At 39.2% G+C, this 22,600-nt stretch overlaps 1 protein-coding gene across 1 annotated transcript in view; it reads right to left on the bottom strand.

The window, feature by feature from the left end:
* The window catches only part of LTA4H (leukotriene A4 hydrolase), a 28,770-nt gene extending 7,521 nt beyond the window's left edge, over positions 1–21,249 (bottom strand). Inside the window, exons 1-14 of the mRNA XM_079937008.1 lie at positions 21,038–21,249; positions 16,524–16,654; positions 14,971–15,091; positions 12,599–12,667; positions 10,211–10,315; positions 8,493–8,545; positions 5,740–5,812; positions 5,329–5,469; positions 4,221–4,244; positions 3,656–3,726; positions 3,093–3,204; positions 2,300–2,444; positions 1,236–1,339; positions 736–806 (exon numbers count right to left, since the gene is read on the bottom strand). Coding sequence (XP_079793134.1) covers positions 736–806; positions 1,236–1,339; positions 2,300–2,444; positions 3,093–3,204; positions 3,656–3,726; positions 4,221–4,244; positions 5,329–5,469; positions 5,740–5,812; positions 8,493–8,545; positions 10,211–10,315; positions 12,599–12,667; positions 14,971–15,091; positions 16,524–16,654; positions 21,038–21,196 — 1,379 coding nt within the window. The 5' untranslated portion in view covers positions 21,197–21,249. The remainder of the gene's footprint in view (positions 1–735; positions 807–1,235; positions 1,340–2,299; positions 2,445–3,092; positions 3,205–3,655; positions 3,727–4,220; positions 4,245–5,328; positions 5,470–5,739; positions 5,813–8,492; positions 8,546–10,210; positions 10,316–12,598; positions 12,668–14,970; positions 15,092–16,523; positions 16,655–21,037) is intronic.
* Between the last annotated feature and the right edge of the window lie 1,351 nt (positions 21,250–22,600).

The following is a 22,600-nucleotide window of genomic DNA, read 5'->3' as shown; positions in this document are numbered from 1 at the left end:
AACTGTGGAGCTGTGAAGAGGCGACACACAGCACCGAGAAACCCGAAACGGGAGACTTGGCCTAGTTAGAGAGGTCAAGGAATGCTTTCGTGAGGAAGTGGTTCTTGAGTTGTGATTGGAATTAAGTGGGTAAAGAGTACTCAGGGTGGAGGGAACAGCAAGTCCCTGGCTGCAACATGGAGTAGTTAGCATCTCCTAATATGATTCTTGGAAGACCAGGGTTCAGGTCCCTGATTTGAGGAAGGTGTTTCGTTTAAAAGACAGTGTAATGGAGCGCTTACGATGACGAGGATTTGAATCTCAACTCTCATGACTTGCTGCGCAGCGTTCAGCAAGACACGTTACCCTAGCTAAGCCTCATGTGCCTCCTCTGGAAGTGAGGGTGGTAACTTATGACACTGTTGTAATGAGGGACATGATGCTTCTATGTTATTTTTCTTACTGCAAACGTTTTCAAGGAAAGGGCAATATCTTTTTCTTTTCTGTATCTCTCACCATCCTTGTGCAGAAAGGAGGCACTCAATAATTACCTGCAATGAACTGAACTAATTTATATTTATAATATCATGGAAATGACTTTTTGGACCTCAGCGTTAAGGTTCTAACTCCTATGAACTCAACTCTCATCACAAACTAGTAATAGCTTAAGGAAGGCATAAAACCCTTTCAGGTATTTTGAGGAGCTCTAGGATTTAGGAGAATGAGAAGGAAAAGCATTAGTAGGCAAGTACTGACTTGGGCTTCACAGGGGGCAGTCCAGGAGAGTACAGCCAGGCATTCCAATCAACTTGATTTAGAATATCAACCTGAGAACAGAAGGAACACCCAGTTTGCTACAGAACAATCTTTTCTCTTGAAAAAAAAAAAAATCTAAAACTGACTTTTAGGACCTCAAATCTATAACTTTGTCTACACTGACATGTCAAGATAATTTCTAAGTCTCTTTTCTAAAATAAATTTATGTTAATCAGTAATGTTCTTTTAAATAAAATAGGAAAATTAAGTACACACACAAATTTCTGAAACATACCACTGTAGATTGTTCTGAAATAGGAAAATTCTACACATTAGTTCATACTGGTGAGATCACATTTAAACAGGAAAACACTGAATGAAAGATTGAATCTTAAATTCTAAACTAATACTACTATTAAGTAATTCAAATCAACCTAACAAATAGCCATTAAATAAAGATATATTGAACATGCACAATAAGAAAGGTTTTAGAATCCAACCTTATCCTTAAAGTGGGAATACAGGAAATCCTTCCAGTCATCAGTGGTTATGCTCTTGTAGGAAAATTTCTCAACATAAGCCTTTAAGAATCCTAGGAAAACCTCTAAGAGTTTTTCAAAAAGAAGAAAAGAAAAAAGAAGTCAATTAATAGAAAGGTAATTAACACATTTTTTGGTGCCTTGCATTGTACCAAACCACGGAGAACAGAGAACATTCAGAAAATAGGGAAACCAATGAGGACTTTAAGAGTAAAAGAATGTTCAAAAACAGAGGTAGGACTTAAGTTGTACCTTGAAGAACATACGTAATTTGTTGGAAGGCAGAAGAGAAATCCTAATTAGAGGTAAGGGGATGACACAAGACACAAAAAAGGAATACACAACACAAGTTCCAAGACCAACGATCTTTGCATAACTTGAAAAGAGGAAAATAAGATTGGGCAGACAGAATGGATCCAGACGAGGGAGGGCATTCAAAGTCCATTGACTAAGGAGAGTACTTTTAAATGCCCATCAATGGGGAAGGTTACGTAAACTCAGCACACATATATAATGAAATACTATGATGGCATTAAAAAGCACAAGATAGATTTGTAAGTTCTGACATGGAAGGATGTATGTAAAATATTGTTGAATTAAAAAATAAATGTAGAAGAAATATATAGTATGATCCATTTTCTGTAATTAAAGTAACTATATGTATATATATCTATATATGTCTGTCCACTTCCACTTTGAAAAAGATCTGGAGCCATACACACCAAACTGAAGGACTCTCACTTATGACTCTTACAAATTTCTGTACCACACAAAATTTTTTGCAATGAGCACATACTAGTTTCCTAATTTTTAAAATACTGACGAGCTTTTTATAAGTCAAGCAGCATAATTTAGAATGCAGAGGTTAGTCAAGGTTTTAAGTAGAGAGGCGACATTAGAAAACGATACAGATTTCTTTAGCAGCTACATAAAAAATGAACGGGAAGAATAAAATGGAGCAAAAGCAACAGTTAAATTCTTTGTTACCCTCAAAACAAAAAAATCAGAAAATGCCAACTGCTTGCCTGGTCCTCCAAGAAGCTGTTCAAGGTAAAAGAGTAAAGCAAAGCCCTTCTCATAGGGAACTGAAGAATAAGCCACATCAGGGTCTACGTTCGTCAGATCAACCACAAGTTTGGTGAAAGGATGTGTCTCTCCAAAAGTCTTTATCTGTGAGACGCAAAATTAGAGGAATGTTCAAATATGAAGTCTGGTTACCACCATGTACACAAGCTACTAAGAAGTGTTACTACACTCCCTGGCATAACTTTAGGGGAATTGAGAACTTAAACTAGATATGTAGTATACATTTACAAACTAGTATGTAGTATACTACATACTAGATATGTAGTATACATGTAGTATGTAGTGTGTAGTATGTATATACTACACACTACATATGTAGGATATGTTAGTATACATTTCTGGAAGTCTATTAATGGAATGCCTACTAGCGCAAGGTTCCGTGATATTTCTTGCTCAATAAAAGACTAGAAAAATGTTCTAATGCCTGGTTAGCAAATTCAGCTCTCAGGAGAGAGCATTTAAAAATGACGTGAATACACCAAATAAAATTCAAACAGAGTCACCAACTATATTATTGCAAAGCCCCAGTGAGGTCCTACTGGTCATGAACATGACCTTACACAGGATAATGACTAACAGGTAACAAGAGAACATCATACCAGTATCTGCTTGATTTCCCACACGGGGAAAAATGACTTTCTTACTGCTACTTAGTAAAGCTGCTTTACAAACTGAATTTTTGAACACCTACACAACTTGGGATGAATGCTTTTAAAAGTATGACTCATTTACCGAATTCTGGAGTTCTCCCCATCCTCCCAGAGCATGAAAATGTCTGAACTTTTCACCAAACAACCGTCCACAAATGTGGCGTTCCAAGTATACAGTATGTCCTTCATTTAACCTGAAAATAATTGAAAAATAAAAACACTGACACAGCTGAGAGAAAAAGGCACTGCAATCAACAAGATATTTTCTTTTTGGTGTTTCTACAGAGCAAAGCAATTGTAAAGTATGAATACTCAAGTCTAAGCAGACTGCTCTGCGTGGCTTCCTTGCATTCAGTTCAGAACAATGGGAAGCCCAGCCCAGAAGATGGAAGCAGGGCAAATGAAGCCAGGGCTCTGGTTTTATGTGTCCATGTATTAAAATGTGACCATACCAGGAACTAAACAGCATCAACTGAAAACCTCTATTCTACCTGACATTGTGATAAGTATTACAGAATTTTTTAAAAATCCCTGTCTACCAAAGAGATGATAACAAAGGTATACAAACAAAACAATTCAAGGTGGTGGAAGGCAGGGAAAGAAATCAATAACAAGAACCAATAAAGAAATAATAATAAATCTTACCAAAAGTGATCCCAAGTTTTGTTGGTCACTAGATTTCCTGTCCAACTATGAGATATTTCATGTGCAATAACCTAAAGGAAATAGAAGTGATTAATGGTGAAATTGATTATCTTAACCTAAAATAACTCATTATGTAAGCATTCTAGTTCTTCCAATTCCACGTTGTTCAATTTATTTTTTTCCACATTGTTCAAGTTTTTTTAACATTAGCTGAGATATTCAAGGAATTATTCAGTTCAGCAAAAAAAAAAAAAAAAAATCACAATTTAGCCAAAGATAAAAAAAAAGTATAGTATAGTTTACAAAATTAGAAACAAAATATTATTTAGAAAATAATAAATGGATACATCATTAAAAAATACTTCATAAACATATGAAGAGATCAAACCATAAAATGTTCTTAAATCTGTTAAATCCTACTGATTATGTAGTAATGTCTTGCAACTAGAATCCCCAAGTTATCTTTTATAATCATGTCTTCAATATAATGACACAATGGATATTTTAAAATCACTTGACTTAATACTTCTTGAGGATAAGACCATGATAATAAATTTTAACTTACGTTGGAGAGTGACTTGTCACCTGCCTAAAAAAGAAGAAGATTACCTTAATATTTCAGAAATCAAATTACAGACTATATCTAAAAGACTGCCTATGTCAAGACATAGTATTCCAGCATTTATGGTCCACTGTACTTCTGCTGTGGCACTCCAAAGAGTTCAAAAGCAACATGTACTGAAGAAATTTTTTAAAATGCAGGATTAAAACATAGCATTATTCTTTCTCTCCCTAATCTTGGGAATTTTTCCAATACCACAGGAGCCAGTATACCTGTCTCTAATTAACTTGCAGGAAACATTTCTTCTCTTCTTTTTTTTTTTTTTTTTTTTTTTTTTGCGGTACGCGGGCCTCTCAGTGTTGTGGCCTCTCCCGTTGCGGAGCACAAGCTCCAGATGCGCAGGCTCAGCGGCCATGGCTCACGGGGCCCAGCCGCTCTGCGGCATGTGGGATCTTCCCGGAGCGGGGCACGAACCCGTGTCACCTGCATCGGCAGGCGGACTCTCAACCACTGCGCCACCAGGGAAGCCCTCCTCTTCTACTTTTTTATATCCGCTCTTATTCATTCTTAGGTACCTTCATTCACTCCTTATTACCTGCAGTATATTTAAGAAAAGTCTGTAGTGTCCTATAGTGTGTTTTACTTATTTAGTTGCTAATCCATTACTCACTTGGTTCTAGGAAGGGTTTAAAGTAGCGAACAAAGGCATATAAAATATAGCTATATACTGTGGGCTAATTCTTTCCTAGTTATGGTAAACTGAGTTTTGCTTTGTTTTTTAACCAGTACCTATATGCCAAGTGTAAATGGTATAGTTTCTTTGGACACACAATTCATCAATAGACTGTTGTTACATAGCCCTCCTCCCCCAGCATCCTAAAGCACCTTGAACACTATGTTCTTTTCTCCCAAATGGCCAAATTATTTTCTTTAGAAAGTTGAGGTGATGATAATAACCACAACAAGCGTCAAATAAGAAACAAGGGTTACATAAATAAAAGACTTTTATTATTTAAAAAAGTCTTTTTATTATTAGGAGCCTAAGGCTCTTCATATCTAGGTTTATGTTTGAGGAAAAGTCAACTTCAAATGAAGAAAACTGTACACTTACCAGCAGAGTAGGAGTTACAAAAGTGAGGCAAGGATGTTCCATGCCGCCATAAGGGAAGGATGGCGGCAGGACCAATAGGTCATACTGCCCCCAAATATATGGGCCTCCCAGATCTTCTGCAATTTTAAGCATAGATTCAGTCTGGAAAATTAATGTATATATATTTGTATGTCTTACAAATTGCCATAATAAATTTCTTTAAAGTGTACATTGCTTTCTGTGAAGGCTATGAATTAATGATGCTTATTTTAAATGAAACTGATACCCAAAAATGCATCAACTGCAAACACCTAAAATAAGATATACTATTTGATTCTTTTACCACATTACTTAAAAGCACCGCATTTCATACTCAAAATCTTAAATCTACCATCTACCACAGTTATTAAAAAGGGTAACTTTATGACGAACCTCAGAAAATTCGTAAGCAGACTTTTCCACCTGCTCTTTCTCAGACCACACCAATGTCCTTGGGCCAATCTGCCTGCAAAATGGAAAAGCTTAATAAAAATGAAATTCAAAGCAAATTACTCACCTGGTTCTAGGAACGATTTAAACTGTTGTACACAAATCCTTACAGAAGCAGTGTGATGTACTACGTGCTTATGGGGAGGAGGTGAGGCTAAGCGGCTTCTCTGAGGTGCAAACCTCCTGTTGTAAATGAGGTAATAAGTCTGCATGTCTATAAGGGGGTGTAGTCTGGGCCACATGAAAACTTGACGTGAAGCGCCCCCAAAGGTTAGCTTACTGGCTCTGGTAAGACCTGTAGGGATCTAGTTTCTTCCCTCAATCTTACAACTATAGAAACCCAGTCACGGCTCAGTAAGACATTATTCCAGAAGGGGGTGGATGTAAACTCTGTTATGCACTTAAAGGTTGAACACTTTTAAATAAGAAGAAACAAACAGAGAGAGACGGAAATCCTGTCACATGCTGTAACATGGAAGAAACTTAAGGACATTATGCTAAGTGAAATAAGGCAGTTACAGAAGAACAAGTACTCTACGATTCCACTTACGAGGTACATAAAGTAGTCAAACCCAGAGAGACAGAAAATAGAACAATGGTTACCAGGGACTGGAGGGAGGTGGAAATGGGAGTTGTTGTTTAAAGGGTACAGAGTTTCAGTTTTCCAGGATGAAAAAGTTCTGGAGATCTGTTTCACAACAACATGAATATACTTAACACTAGTGACTACTGAACTATACATTTAAAACTGGTTGAGACAGTAAATTTTGTGGGGTTTTTTTAACCACAATAAAAAAAGAAGAAACAAATAGAACTATATATCACTTGTATAGGACTAGAACGCAAAAATATTTTTTTCATGTAAATTTCATCTTAAAACTGTTACGCAGTGCCAAACCCCAAACAATAAGTCTTTGCCTTGATATCCTGGCCCAGAGAGGCAGTGGATTCTAGGGCAGGGCCTCTCAGACTTCAGTGTGCATACAAACTATCTGGGGAGGTTGTTCAGATACAAATTTTGATTCAGTAGGTCTGGGGTAGGACCCAAGGACTTTCATTTCTAACCAGCTCCCAGGTGATGCCAAAGCTATTGGTTTGTAGACCACAGTGAGTAGCAGTGGTAGCCAGTGCTAGCCAATATAAATGAATGAGAGCCACAGATGTGAGCCACGTGTGTAATTATAAATTGTCCAGTAGCCACATTTTTTAAAAAAGGCGAAGTGCAGCAGATGAAATTAATTTTAATAATATATTTTGTTTAAACCAATATATCCAAAATAGTATCATTTTGACATGTAATCAGCATGCAAGATTATTAATGCAATATTTTGCATTCTTTTTTTTCATATGAAGTCTTTAGAAATCCGGTGTGTATTTCACACTTCCAGCACATCTCAAGCCTCATGTGGTTAGTGGCTGCCACTCCAGACAGTAGAGTGCTATGCTGCATGGGCTCTAAAGTCAGATGGTCTAGGACGGGTCCCGGCTCTGACATTTCCTAGCTCTGTGACTCTGAGCCAGCTATTTAAACTCACCACACATCAGTTTCTTTATTGGTAAAATGAGAAAGAGTAATTGTATCCATTCTACAGAGTTGTGAGAATTCAAGGGCATAATGCCTTGGAGTTGGTACCTAATGAGACCTGATAACTGTCAGCTGCTGTGACAATGATTATAATTATCATTTCTGAGTGCCTCCTATAGGCCAGGACCTTTACATATGTTAGGTCTGTTAATCCTCACAAAAATCCCTTGAAGTAAACATGATTATTTCCAGTTTTTAGGCGAAGAAGGTTAAACTCAGAGAGGTGAGTTGCCCAAGGATGTAGATAGTTAACTGCTACAGCTGGAACTGGAATCTATATCTATCTATCTATCTATCTATCTACATATATATATATATATATTTTTTTTTTTTTTTTTTTTTTTTTGCGGTACACGGGCCTCTCACTGTTGTGGCCTCTCCCGTTGCGGAGCACAGGCTCCGGATGCGCAGGCTCAGCGGCATGGCTCACGGGCCCAGCCGCTCCGTGGCATGTAGGATCTTCCCGGACCGGGGCATGAACCCGTGTCCCCTGCATCAGCAGGTGGACTCTCAACCACTGCGCCACCAGGGAAGCCCTGGAATCTATATTTGCCTGATTTGTCCACTGTGTCCACATCCCTGGCAATTTAAAGAATGTGATTACTATAGCCATTCTTAATTTTCAGTTGTTTAGAAATAAGAACAAACAAGAAATTAAGAAAGAAGGGCACTCTAGCTGCTGGTAAAATTTTAACAAAATATCTTATATTTCTGTGATATTTATAGGTTTCCAAGTGCTTTAAAATAATTTATCTCATTTGTTGCACATAACCACCCAATGAAGTAGGAAAGGGGATATTATTATTTTAAGGATGAGGAAATGGAGGTTATGAGAAGTGACTTGTTCAAACTTAGATTCCAGATCTATAAAGGTAGGTAAGACCATGCTCATTCTATAATACTTGGAAATCTAAGGGGTGAGTGGTAAAGATTTTTTTGATTTAAAATTAATTTGTTGCTTACATTTCATGATTAGATTTGAATGTTTCTAGAGCTGTTGGCTTGATATCTTGAGAAATACAAAAATGATCTACCAATTAATCCTGACAGAGGTTCAAGACACCTAAGGTTTAATCTTTTCATAAACTTCAAAATGTGTTCAGAGGCTCACCTGCTTTCTAAAGCTCCAACAACCAAAGCGATCAAGTAGCAGGGGATCGGAACCTAAAGGTGGCAAAAAAACACACCAAATGCTCGAATTAGTGTTTAAAAATATTACAGAATAAGACAGTTCGTATTCAGAAGTCAGTAAATTTCCTTTCAAATCTCCAAACATTAGTGTGGATTACTTTCCTTTTGTACTTCTCAAATTTTTGAGGGGGTCAAATAGTTCAAAACTGCGATGTAAAGACATTTCAAAACGTCTATTTCCCTTTTATCCCATTAGCAAGGGAAGACTCTGAAATGTGAAAAACATGATTGCACATAGTATTACAAGGTACATTTTAAGCATTTCACAAAAATTAACATATAAAAAGGCAACTATGCTTTTAAGTTTCTTGTCATTTTCTCTTGAATTAAAAAACTTTGTTTTAAATTCCTTCTTAAAACCACTCCTGGTATATTTGAGAGACATACAAAGCAATCCAGCAATGAGAGGGTGCTGAAGGCTTTGGAATCCCAGAAGCTGGGATAGGGGCAAAATTGTCCACTGTGGCTTAGTTACCTGTTCTGCTAAGGAAGACGAAAGAAAACCATAATTCAAGAAGAGTCATGCACCCCAATGTTCACCGCAGCTCTATTTACAATAGCCAGGACATGGAAGCAACCTAGATGTCCATCAACAGATGAATGGATAAAGAAGATGTGGCACATATATACAATGGAATATTACTCAGCCATAGAACGGAATGAAATTAAGTTATTTGTAGTGAGGTGGATGGACCTAGAGTCTGTCATACAGAGTAAAGTAAGTCAGAAAGAGAAAAACAAATACGGTATGCTAACACATATATATGGAATCTAAAAAAAAAAAAAAAAAAAGGTCCTGAAGAACCTAGGGGCAAGATTGGAATAAAGATGCAGACCTACTAGAGAATGGACTTGAGGACACGGGGAGGGGGAAGTGTAAGCTGGGACAAAGTGAGAGAGTAGCACTGACATATAAACACTACCAAATGTCAAATAGCTAGTGGGAAGCAGCTACATGGCACAGGGAGATCAGCTCGATGCTTTGTGATGACCTAGAGGGGTGGGATAGGGAGGGTGTGAGGAACGCTCAAGAGGGAGGTGATATGGGGATATATGTATACATATAGCTGATTCACTTTGTTGTACAGTAGAAACTAACACAACATTGTAAAGCAATTACACTCCAATAAAAATATATAAAAAAATAAAAAGCATCAATAAACACACACACACACACACACACACACACACACACACACTTCATTAAAGGTCAAAGATACAAGTCAAACTACCAGCTACTTAGAAATTTTAACTTAAAAGTACTGTAACAGAGTGCTTTCTGGTCTAAGACAACTCTTCCATCTGTAAACAATACACCACCACACGCCCGAGCTCTGGTACCAGGGCAGGTCAAAGTGTAACTTAGAAACAGGAAACCTGCTACTGACTGGGATGTAGGGAAATGGGATCAGGCACGCCTCCTGCCGTGCCTATCCAGCACCCTCCTACTTCAGTACAACGCTGCGAGCAGAACCAAATATTTTGAAAGCACAAAAGAAAAAGAAATGAAGAAAACAAAAAGCAGGAGCTGCTTTCTAAATTCTGAAATATTTCAAAAGCCATTTTGCTCTCTGGATGGGTAAAAGCTATTTGTAGTTCACCACCAACTAAAACAAAATCTAGACCCTAAGATCTTACTTTTTGGCTGAATCTGTATATCTTCCTGCTCGCGTCTTCTGGGTCAGGTGCTTCTCCATCACGAATGGCACTCATAAGTGCAACCAGTTCTTTAGGGACAGACACCTAATTGAGAAGGAAAAGATATAAATAAAGATATACATGAAAAGTTCTATGTAAAATAACCTTTCCCCCCGCTTTTTGACTATCGATACCATAGACTATGAACCCAATACATTCCTCTGTAACACTTTTATAAATAGAATTGGCAATATGTAAAACTGGCTTCTTTAAAAATGTTGGTGACATATCTACCTATCCATTCATCCATCCATATTAAGAGCATTTGGTAGAAACTAGGTTAAAATCCCAGCTCTGCACTTACTAACTTCATGCACTTGGGCAAATAACTTCCCCGAGCCTCAGTTTCCCCCATCAAATGAGGCTAATACTTCATAGGACTGTTGCAAGGAATAAATAATATAAATGAAGAGCTCAGCACCATGCCTGGCAATGGTAGCCACCGGCCCTGCTCCCCTCCACACCCTCAGAAGAGATTCAGAAGGATGCTATACTCACTTTAGATCAGAGAATACAATTCTGAAAAATTTAATATTTAAAACATAAACTTGGAGTTACAAATTCTACTTTTTAAGGGTCATGAGTGTGAGAAGCTTTTAAACTTATTGCTGAGAAATGAGAAATAATTTTCTCTGGAAGTTTGTATGGAAAACGTCCTTACGGGGCAAACTGTATGGTCACTTAAGTGTGTACCGTATCTCCATGATTCTCCAAGTCTTACGTCTAATGAATGCCAGAATAAAGGACCATCACCTGAGTATTAATGATCTAGCAAACATCCATTCCAACAAGGCTAGGCTTTCATGTTCTTCCTGCATGGCCCAGTCCTCAAGGCTATTACTGAGGCAGGCACAGAATCAGGACCTCCAGAATCAGTGCTGCAACAACCATAGATCCTAGAGCTAAAAACTATTCAGGAACTTGGTTCTGCTTCCTCCCTTCATTTAGGCAGTGATAGGTTACACAGATGAGACAACTGAGGTTGTGAGGTCATAAGACTTGCCCAAGGTCATGCAGTTATTAAGTGGTTGAGAAGAGTCCAGGGATTCTTTTTTAAAAAAAATTTTTTAACGTCTTTATTGGCGTATAATTGCTTTACAATGGTGTGTTAGTTTCTGCTCTATAACAAAGTGAATCAGCTATACATATACATATATCCCCATATCCCCTCCCTCTTGCGTCTCCCTCCCACCCTCCCTATCCCACCCCTCTAGGTGGTCACAAAACACCAGAGTCCAGGGATTCTTGGCCTCCAAGTAAAGCTTTCTGCAGCTAGGGGTGGTTTGGTTGTGGAACGATTATGGGAATCAAGAAGGCCCCATAAATACAGGTTGGTCCTCAATTCTATTTGCCTGGTCTAAGTAAGTCTAGCCTCTGGGATAGTATTTATTTATTAATTATAGTCTACCTTTTCCTAAAAGGATTAGCAGTACCTACAACAAGAATAAGTTGGAAATGTATACAGATAAGTCTGCAATATATGCCCATTAGGATACCTAGATAGACATTTACAAGGCTGTAAAGTACATTTATAGAAACTTTAATCCTACAAATGTCAATTTTTTTAAGTTAAAAAGAGTTGCTCCCAAATTCTTGTTCTTAGGTCCAGAATTCTGAATTCCTTTTAAAATCAGAATGATTTATTTTACTTCATTTCATTTTTTGGCTGCACTATACACCATGTGGGATCTCAGTTCCCCGACCAGGGATCAAACCTGCACCCCCGGCTGTGGAGTCCTAACCATTGGACCGCCAGGGAAGTCCCTGACACCCCTTTTTTTTATACTTATGTTTGCAACTGCCTTTAAAACAGAGATTCAAAATGGGATCCATAGCCTTTTTCTAACATATTTCAGGTAGAATTTAATTAAGTAAAGTATTTCTAGCTATAAAAATTCAATTCTGGGCTTCCCTGGTGGCACAGTGGTTGAGAGTCTGACTGCCGATGCAAGGGACACGGGTTCGTGCCCTGGTCCGGGAAGATCCCACATGCCGCAGAGCGGCTGGGCCCGTGAGCCATGGCCGCTGAGCCTGCGCGTCCGAAGCCTGTGTTCCACAACGGGAGAGGCCACAACAGTGAGAGGCCCGCGTACCGCAAAAAGAAAAAAAAAAAAAAAAAAAAAAATTCAATTCTTATCTCTGCTTATCATTTATACCACATTTACTTACGTGGATCATTTTGGAAAGATATCCCGTGTTCATGGATTGGAAGAATTAATATTGTTAAAATGTCCATACTACCCAAAGAAATCCACAGATTTAATGTAATCCCTATTAAAATAATTGTATGGATCATTTAATTCAGTGAATAATTTCAGTGATGTTTACCTCTGAACTGTAGGTTAATTTCACAGAAGGAGTGTCCTGGCAGGGAAGAACTGCTCTACAATGGATTGCCTGGGAGAGGGAGGGAAAAAAAGAAACAGCTATTTCCCTGTCTCATAAATCAAGTCATTAAGAAATCATTACAATTGCAGCATTGTTCTTAGACACATTTTTTTAAAGATCAAAATGTCTCACATTTCCTCAGCTCTTTTAAAGTAGCAAAAGTAGATCTGTGGATTAAAAAAATCTGGTTTTCCCTTTTAATGTAACGGTCAACCTTCACGTTTCAGCTGACGCATGAAGCAATGTTAGGCAGTGATTCCTGAGTAATAGTAGTGCCCAGTGAGAAGCTGTTAGGAACCCTGACAAAAAAGGGCTCTTCGGTGAAGTAAATTTGAGAACCATGGCATATTGCACGCCTGGGAGAGTCACTAGGAACATTAGCCTCCTGAAGGTTCTGAAAAGACCGATAATAAGGAAACCTGTTCGAATTCTCATACTTATTTCAACACAAAACCCATTTTCCTCTGGTTAATTATTAACGTCTAATGGGGCGCCAGTGTTGTAAGGAACTCTGCTTGGGAAATGTGGTTAGAGTCTTGACATTTTGATCTTGCAGCAAACTTTGAAAGTAAACACTAGGAAGACAAGGAAGGAGAAAGAAAAGTCTCTTTCGATACCATCTAGACATATTCATTCACATAATATGTAGAGTGTTTCTTTGCTTCCGTATCAATCTGTCATAAAGATCAGTTCCATTAAGAATGACCAGAGTACCTATGATTTTATACCCTGGCCTGTTTACAGATAAGTCTGCATCTATTGCTGGTGAGTAAAGGAATCCCAGCCTCACTGAGATGGTCTACTGAGCTTAAAGGAACACTGATACTAACATCTCTCTCTGAAGTTGTTATAAATCCCAGACCTACTTCACGCCTCTGCAAACTTCCTTCTATCCTCAAACTCCAGCCCTTTTCACTTCAAATCTAATAGATTCTTTATAGATAGGAAATCCCAAATGACCTCTAGCTGGATTAAGTAGAACTAGAAGAACCACCTGGTTCTCTCTCCCAAAATAAGTTTCCAAGACCATATGCCTTTAGGGTTCCTTAAAGGTCCCTGGTTATGTGGCTCAGCAATGCTAGGGGTGGGGTTTATATGTATTTCACTCGATAAGACCGAACCCAGAAAAATATGCATAGAGAACGGCTGTAAGCAAACTCATCACACAAAATCATGTCTACCTGCTTCCTATCAACTATAGTAATTTCTTCATTTAACTGAAATCTCTTTTCTCTGTTTCAAAAACTGTGTCCAACAAGAAATGGAATAGTATGTTCAAAATTCGCATTCTTCTGACTCACAAATCTTGCATTTCTTGCCAACGGACATTCCATACGAATTACTGATGAAAATCAGGTACGAGACAGAGACTACATAATTGGTACATTCTTGCCTAGAACATGATATCTCTTCCAGATTAGTGAACTATGAGTTTCTTAGAAAAAAAAAAATTTCAATTGGCAATAGAAAGTAAACACGTCTATACAGGTGTCAACATTGCTTCCTTTTTGATAGACTTGTTTTCAAATGTGAGCCTACCATAGTATCTATCACAGAGGAATATTAAAAGGATTAAATATGTGAAGTACCTTATACAGTGCTTGGAAATACAGTCAACGTTTAATGAAGCGAGTTCCTTTAATTGTAAACTATTTGATTACTAAAAGAATTAGTCTTTTTTTTCAGAAGAAAGTTTGATACTTATTATCCTTGTGACAGATTGTCTGTATGTGGTTCTTTATTCTTAGTTGTTAAACAGAAAACAGATGTAGTCTAAATCATATCATATTTTAAAGGTACATTCAATATATTTACACAATATGTACACTTGTAAATGTATAAGAAAAATCTGGAAAGGCTACACGCCAACTCAATGGTTACCTCTGGGCAATGGTGATTGGAGAGGAATGGGAAATCTGATCTTTCCCTTTCCCCTTCTTTATTGTTAGCAATTTTCATAACCGGTACCTACTTTGTTTAACAGTGTTTTCCTTTCATTTTATGACCATTTATTGAGTTCTCACTCTATGCCAAGTTCTATGCTAGGTGCTGAGGATGTGAATATAAATATGACCTAGATGGTCCAATCTAGGTAGACATGTTTTCAAATTTGAAGGAAGTTTCTTTTTAAAAGTAATATATGAATGTGTCAATAATGACAGGTATAAATGAAAATATATGTAGTTTTAATAATATAAGATAAAATAAAGTACTATCTTAGGTAAGACCCATGTATCCATAAGACCACTGTCTACTTTGCTTCATTCAACTGCATGAACTGGGGATAATAAATCATTCCACGTCCTTTTTACCTGGCACTGACTAAAGAGATAGGGGTGCTCCTTCCCAGAAGTTTGTTCAGGAGTGAGCCACTGAAGAGCAGAAGATTTTGGAGATGTCTCAAAAGAAATTTCTATAACAATTTCTTGATTTCTGTATGAAAGGAACAAATACATTAGTAGAGTACAATTCAATCTAACTAAAATTTGAATTCATAGTACATAAGTAACACAAATAATATAAATAATATTTTATGAGGTCTCATCACTGATTGAGAGTAAGTTTTAGGAATGTTTGCCTCACATATTCCTACCTGAATGCCAGCCTGTGGGTTCTTTTCTCTACATGGTAACTGCTTATGAAGATGTAACAGGAACTAATATTAGTTGAATACCCCAACTTTTTTTCTGTGATATCATGTAATCTTTTATAGTGGCGGGAAGGTAGAAGAAATAATTTTGGAACTTCAGCTACCACCGTGGTGGGTGCCAGAGCATAACATAGGGCAGTGCTAGTCTGAAAACTGTTACTGGACAAGTTAAGTCAAGAACTTGAGAATAAATCCTTATGTCTGTTGAACTTATAGTAAGATGTATGTGTTTGTATTTAATCTCTTCTTCCTAGGAATTCATTCTTATTGCATTTCACAAAAGTATCAGCCTGTGGCGGACTGGAACTAACAAAAACTGGTCCTTCACCCCAGATAGATTGGGCGGCACTGTTAACGAGGAAACAGCAAGAGCCCTGGAGGGGCTGTGCCTGTGCTTGAATCTACCACTAACTGGTGCTGTGAATTTAGACAAATTATTTGACCTCCCTATGCGGTAGTTGCTTCATCTGTACAATATGGTTAATGATAGATCTCACAAATTATGTGTGAGAGTTTCCTTTCTTTTTCTTAAATGGGAAGAGAATGCATGAAAACACTGACCGCTGAAAGATGGGGTAGATTGACCTTGTTCTAGGCCAATGGTTTCCCACCCTTTTCTCCCTCCCCAGTATATCTTGGAGTGGGATATACTCCCAATATGACAGCTCTGGCTACCACTTTCTTAAATAAGTTACCTTCTCTCTCTGAGGTTCCCTTTCCCCGTCTATAAAATGCAGATCATACCACAAAGGGTTACTATAAGGATTAGATGAAAGAATACATTTCCAGCACTTTTTAAGTACATAGAAATGGTTCTATGTTTGCCACTGTTGTTATTCCACTAATAAAAGTGGCTGGCCTCTGGGAGAAGGTGAAAAGCGTGCAGCTTGTCAAGCTTCCCAGGTGACCCTGAAATGCCTCCTTAGGTGGCATGCTCCCACCATCACTCTAGGTATCACTAAAATGATGAGTAAAGAAGTTAACAGTTATCAAAAGTCCTATTCTGGAGTATCTTATACGATGAATTTCTTTAATATCTTAAGAACATATAATTTTCACTATAAGCTTCAATCAGAACAGCAGATTGGTAGGAGTGGTGTATCAGTTACTACATACACACAAACTGAAAATAGGAAATGAAAAAACATCTAAATTCAATAAAAATATGTATCCCCCTTATTTAGCTATAAAAGAGAAAGATGAGAACATTCGTACTTGCACAGAGCAATAGGAAGAGAGATTTCCATTGGTGATCCTTTGTAACTTTGTCTTTCTCCAAGAGCATATTTGACTTCTTGTCCATTGATGACCACTTTTTCTATTGTAAGGTCCTTTGTATCCAGAGTCTAGAATTAAATTAATATTTTTATATGATAAGAATATAGTTTTAGGCACCAGAGAAAACTAATATAGCATATAGGCTAATGCAATGACTACAGAGTAGAACTAGTTGCTTAGGGAGAGTAAGATAGTGAAAGACAGGAAATTAAAGGAGTTGAAAGTTAGCATAGGTCCCAATTCATGGGACTTTAAACTTCCTTAAAGTTTTGGGAGGCTCTAAGATTTGCATATATATCGTTAGGTAATTCTGGGACAGTCACACATTTCCAGCTTTAAGTAAAAGTCAGATCTAAATTAAAACGCCTTTGCTTCTGTCTCCTAAAACTTAACTTCTCTACTAGGAAAAAATCCATCTATAACTTGTTTCTTTCATCATGACTCCTCAATATACCTTACCATATATTTCTACCTGGAATTCATATAGTCCTACTGCTCTGTACTACTTTCATATATCCCCAAATTAAAACAAACGTTGGAACCTGTTAGGCAAATAAGTAGACTGTACCTCACTGCTGTTGTGTATCTAGAAAAAGCCCAACTTGGTATGGCAACTCTAACCAAATGACCCTATAGAGGAGTGGGAGAGCATATCTACTTGCTATGGCCGATTAAAGACAACTGCTCTGGGCAGGAAGGGAGGGTCAGCAAGTGTCTGAGGATTTTCCATCCCAATAATCCTCTATCTGTGCCCTAGAAACCATACCCTTTCATTATCTCTCAACTACTTTTCTAGAATCTTCAATCTTCCTACACCACAAGACTGTTTCCAATCAACCTAAACCAGCCTTCCACCTTATTTTTAAAACTTCACTCAATCCTTCTGTCACTCTAATTATTCTATTTTTCTCCTTCCTTTCTTAATCTTCAAGGGCAATCTATGGTTGCTACTTCCAATTCCTCATCAATCTCTCCTCCCTTCCCCCTCTTCAATCTGTCTTCTAGCTCCTCTGCCACAGAAAGGGAAGTCCTCCTGAACAACAGGTCTTTTCTGTTCAGTAACCTTGACCTCTGCCGCTCATAGCCCTAATGGACCGCAGCATCTGTTTGAAGCACTCTCCTTGGCTGCTTTGACTTTACACATCAATGGTTCTCCTCCTTGTCTAATGCTTTTTCCCTCCCCCTCCTTTCTAACTCCTAAATATGGATACGTCCCTATGCGCTAGCCTTGGCCTTTTGGTTTTCTTACCGACCGTATTCTTCATTCCCTAGTTCTCACTCATGCCCACATCTTCACCTAGAACCTCTGTGCAGATGACTACCCATCTATTTCATAGCTTCATCCCCTGCCCAGGACTTCAGCAGATATCTCTAACTGCCTGCTTGACATTTCCATGGGAAATGTCATCTCATATTCAATAGGCTTCTAGAAATTCTAAAAACAAAGCCACCACTGTGTCCCCTAAGTTTGCTCTCTCTGCTGATTTCTCTATTTTGTTGATGGAACTCCTCAACTTACCTGAGGTTTGAAACATTCAACTAATCCACAACTGATCCCACTTCCCAATCTTGCATAGCCAGTTAACAAGTTTTTTACACTGTCCTCATGCTTTTTCTTTTCTTCTATCACCACCCCAGGTCAGGCCCGGACTATTAGAACTGCTCACTAACCTTCCTACCTCTGGCATCTTTCCCTTGAAATCTGGCCTGGAATAGCATGAGGAGTTAGACTGCCAAGAAACAGCCACTTTCCAGTCACCTTTCTTTTGTATCCGTTAACTGTGGCGATAAGCTCAGGAAATTTTAACAATTTTATTATCTCTCTAGAGGCAACAATTTTTGGTTGGGAAGAAATTTCCATCCTGCTTGTATTATTCTTTCCCTTTCTTTTTTTTAAGAGCAGCCAAATTTGTTATGAGTATCATCTGTTTCCCTCCCAATGGGCAATTATTTCTTTTGGGGTACTCTCTTTTTTGGGGGTCCCTCAACTGTTGCCCTTACTCTACATTAGACTGATATATCTTCCTGCATTTGCATATTCAGAAATATTAGATTTTATAGCTTAAGAATAAGTTACTCCTTTGTTATATTTTGGCACCTATTTCTGAATATCTGATTTGTTGTAAAAACTTGGAGTATCTTATGTATATAAACTACTTACGTTTATACTACTCATAACCATAAGGGTGAATTATTTGGGTCATTTCCCAGTGGAACACATCCTATTTTCTGTATTTCCTAAACTTTTAAAATCTGTTCTGAATCAGAAGACTACTATACCTATTTTTTGTGAAACCATTTTCATATTCTCTGTGTTTGTTATAGCAGTTGGCCCGACCCTCTCCAGTAGCACTTACTGTACCACATTATAATGATTTATTTCTCCATTAGACTGAGGGTTCTTAAAAAGTTACTTAAAAAGTTACTTAGGCTTGCATTCCCAGGGTTTAACACAGTGCCGGAGAAACAGCACGTGCCAAGTAATGCATGAAGCAAGTCCTGGACCCAGAGAAAATAGAAGATGCAATGTTTAAGCTGTATATCTCAAGTCCTGACCTCAGCTATCACTCCCAAATTACTTAAGAAATTTCCCTTCAAATTTCACTGATAAATGTTATTAAGCAATTGATCAATAATAGTAATAAGAAAGAAAAACAAAGGAAACTGGATAGTTGACAAGTTGGAATTAGTAATTTAAAAATCTTCTCTTGAGATTTGGGGAATGCAAAAACAGGCAGGTTTTTAGACTGGGACACTGAAGGGACATTCTTTTCAAAATTTAAGCGCCCTGACCCTTGCTTACTCATGGAACAGAGGTAAAGGTTTTACTTTTATAAATAAGTGAGAGTGCAAGGTCATATTAAGCAGTGATAAGCTATCAAAATTCACTTTCTTGTAATAAAAAGAAATATTGCATTGAAACAGGACTTCAGTCCAGCTGATCCTGCCTGGGCAAAGCTGTCTGCAATAAACGATAGCCTGGCACTTGAAGCAGACCAAAGTACAGCCTATAGGGAAATAGTTATCATCTTGCTTATAATGCTTTAATTATTTATTTTCCTTATAGTACTTGTGGTGACTGCAAATCAATACATAGAGGAGTCAACCTATTTTTCAAATCATAATTAGTCTAGCAAATTGCTAAATCACAAAGTAAGAAAGTTCACATGCTATATTAGTTCATATTAATGAACTCAAAATACAGGCCTATTACTCAAGCAGGAATAAATCATGAAAACCACCAGCTCTTATCTAAACTTATTACGCCCAATTAACTGACTCTATTCATTTCCCTCCATCAAGTCTACAACATACCTTATCTGATTGCTTATTGCTGGGCTTTGGTAGCTATCGCCATACTACTCTATGCAAAATACACTGTGACTGGCCTTTTCTTGTTCCTCTTATTTCTAAAATACTTATCTATGAAATTCTTCAGGTGATAGGTACAATCCAAATACTATCAGACAATTTGAGTAAGAACACTGAAAACAGGTTATGTTGTACAGATAAAATAATTTAATAACATTCCACAAATCTAAACAAGTCTTTCGTCATTCAAGTGGCTAGAGAGCTTGTAGAAGTCATTTTCTAAGAAGCGCAATATTATTTGCTTCTGGGAACCAACTATTAATAAATTGTATTGAGACATCCTTAGGAAGCTTGAAGAGCTTAAATTATTAGAAGAGAAGAGTGATAAGAATCAAAGGTAGGAAGGACCATGAACCCGGAGAGAGGTGCATCTGGAGTTAGAAAGTAGAGACTGCAAGTATCAAAGCAGGGCTGGGAATTCTCTAGGGCGGTTGAGAACTGGCAGGGAGACGGTGATCGGTCGTATCCGGCAGACCTGAGGGTTGAAATAAAGGGGCCTGGGAGGGAAAGGTGGGACTGAGAATCGGCAGGATATAGGGCCCGAGACTTAGCTGAGACTGTGGACTGAGGAAGGTGCACTGGGGACTGGAAGAATTCTGGGGCCTGAGGAGGGAGTTCTGGGCTGCAGGCCGAGGATATGGGGAGACCACAGGGGGCATTAGCGCTGGGAACTAGGATTAGCGGGGGAAGAGGGATTCGTGCTAAAATGAAACTTGAGCGCTGGGTGAGAAGCGGGGCGTGGAATGGGCCCTGGGATGTGTCCAGGGACTGGGAAGGAGGCTTTGGGGGAAGGGGTGGAGGAGAAGGCAGGTATACGTAGTGGGTGAGGAAGGACTGCAGAGACTCAAGTTGGGTTGGGAGGGATCGATATGGGGTGCGTGGGGGCTGAAGAAGGGGACGCTGAGAAATGAGTGTGGGCTGAAGAGGAGGTGCAGAACATGGGTTGCGGGCTGCGGAGGAGCACCGAGGGATGCGCAAAGCAGGCGGGGGTGTGGGACCGGGAAGGGGCCGAAGCGGGGTGAGAGACGAGAGGCAGGTGGCCGGGGAGAGGCGGGCACTGGGAGCCTGTCCCACCGTACCAGGCTGCGCAGATTGTCCTCCTGGGACTGGACGGTGAGTGCGGCGGTCCCGGTCAGTACCCGGCGAGTAAAATCGACGCTGCAGCGCAGGTGCAGGTGCTTGGTCCGGCAGACGGACGCCGGGGAGGCCAAGGAGCACGTATCCACTACCTCGGGCATGGCTGTGCGGAGTCCCGCTGCACGCGATCAGCACCCCAACACTCAGCTGCCAGACTGACTACTCGACTGAGAGCGAGAGAAGGCGGGAGGGAGGTAAAGCAGCGGCGGCGCCCGCCGGGAAAGGAAGTTCCTTAAAGTCGGAGGAGAGTGCGGTACGGCATGGATGGAACTACAAGTCCCGTGGTGCAGCGCGACAAGGCGTGCGCTTTGTTCTCTGGGAGTGTGTGTGTTGAGGGGTGCAGAGGTGGGTTGATATTGCTCCCGAAGGGGGAGGAAGAGGAGGGGGAGGAAAAGGAAGGGAGTAGAAGTTAGAGGAAGGGTAAGCCGATGGAATTAAGTGCGGCGGGGAGATCAAACTGAACGCTTCCATTTTAGTTCCATTCAACTTCTCTGGAAATTGCAATAGCAATAGAAGAATATCAGGCCTACTGGTAGTTGCAAATGGCAAGGAAGGGGCGGGGTGAAAAGAGATAAGAGGCCTCCCAGAAAACCAGCGTTCGTGCAGTTCCTCGTTAGTATAGTGGTGAGTATCCCCGCCTGTCACGCGGGAGACCGGGGTTCGATTCCCCGACGGGGAGGCACGGGAGTGTTTTTTCTTTTTCCCCCTCGCTAATAAAACGAAAATGTTCATACAAACATTTCAAAAGCAATTGTGAAAGAAAGAGTCAACGTCAAGATTTAGATTTTAAAGCTGTTTTGTTACTGCTTCCATGTTGGCAACCCAGTACAAGTGAGCTCAGTTCTGTCATTCAACAAGTATTTATTTAGTGCTCATTATGTACATTTCCAGGCCCTGGAGATCTAAAATGGAAATCAGCCACATTCCCGCCTTAGAAACTTAGAAGGATTACCTCAGCATACTGTAATGAGAGAATTCTATGATATGAGTGTGCAGTGGCCGCAAGGGGAGTGCAGAGCTGGGACATCCTGGAAGTGAGGAAGGGTTGAAGGACGACTTGCCTAAAACATGGGACCTCAGAGTTGAAACTGGCAAAATTGGAAAAGCACGCGTGTCAAAGGACCTTAAACCGCTGGACCTTTAATCTTGAATGCATGAATGGGGGACTCATTGAAGAATTTTAAGCAGGGGAGTGACGTGGTCAGATTCATGTTATCAAAGGAACAGTGGTAGTGTTCAGAGAATGGGTATGCGGTATCAAAACCAGAGACAGGAGAGTTTGGGAAACCACTGTTAAAATAGTCCAGGAAGAAGATGCTGAAGGGGGCCTGACATAGGTAATATGTAATATGTAATAAGTACAGATAGAGAGGAAGGAATGGAGGGAATACTTAAGAGATAAGTGATTTCACATTAAGAAGGAGCCTAAGATGATTTCTCAGATTCTTGGCTTCAGTGGCTGGATAATCATTAAACAAAGGAAGAGACTACGTGAAGAGGACAGA

The sequence above is a fragment of the Stenella coeruleoalba genome (assembly GCF_951394435.1).
Source record: "Stenella coeruleoalba genome assembly, chromosome: 11".
In the NCBI taxonomy this organism is placed as follows: Eukaryota; Metazoa; Chordata; class Mammalia; order Artiodactyla; family Delphinidae; genus Stenella; species Stenella coeruleoalba.
The sequence above is the reverse complement of the archived record's forward strand: the minus strand, read 5'-3'. Positions and strand labels throughout refer to the sequence as shown.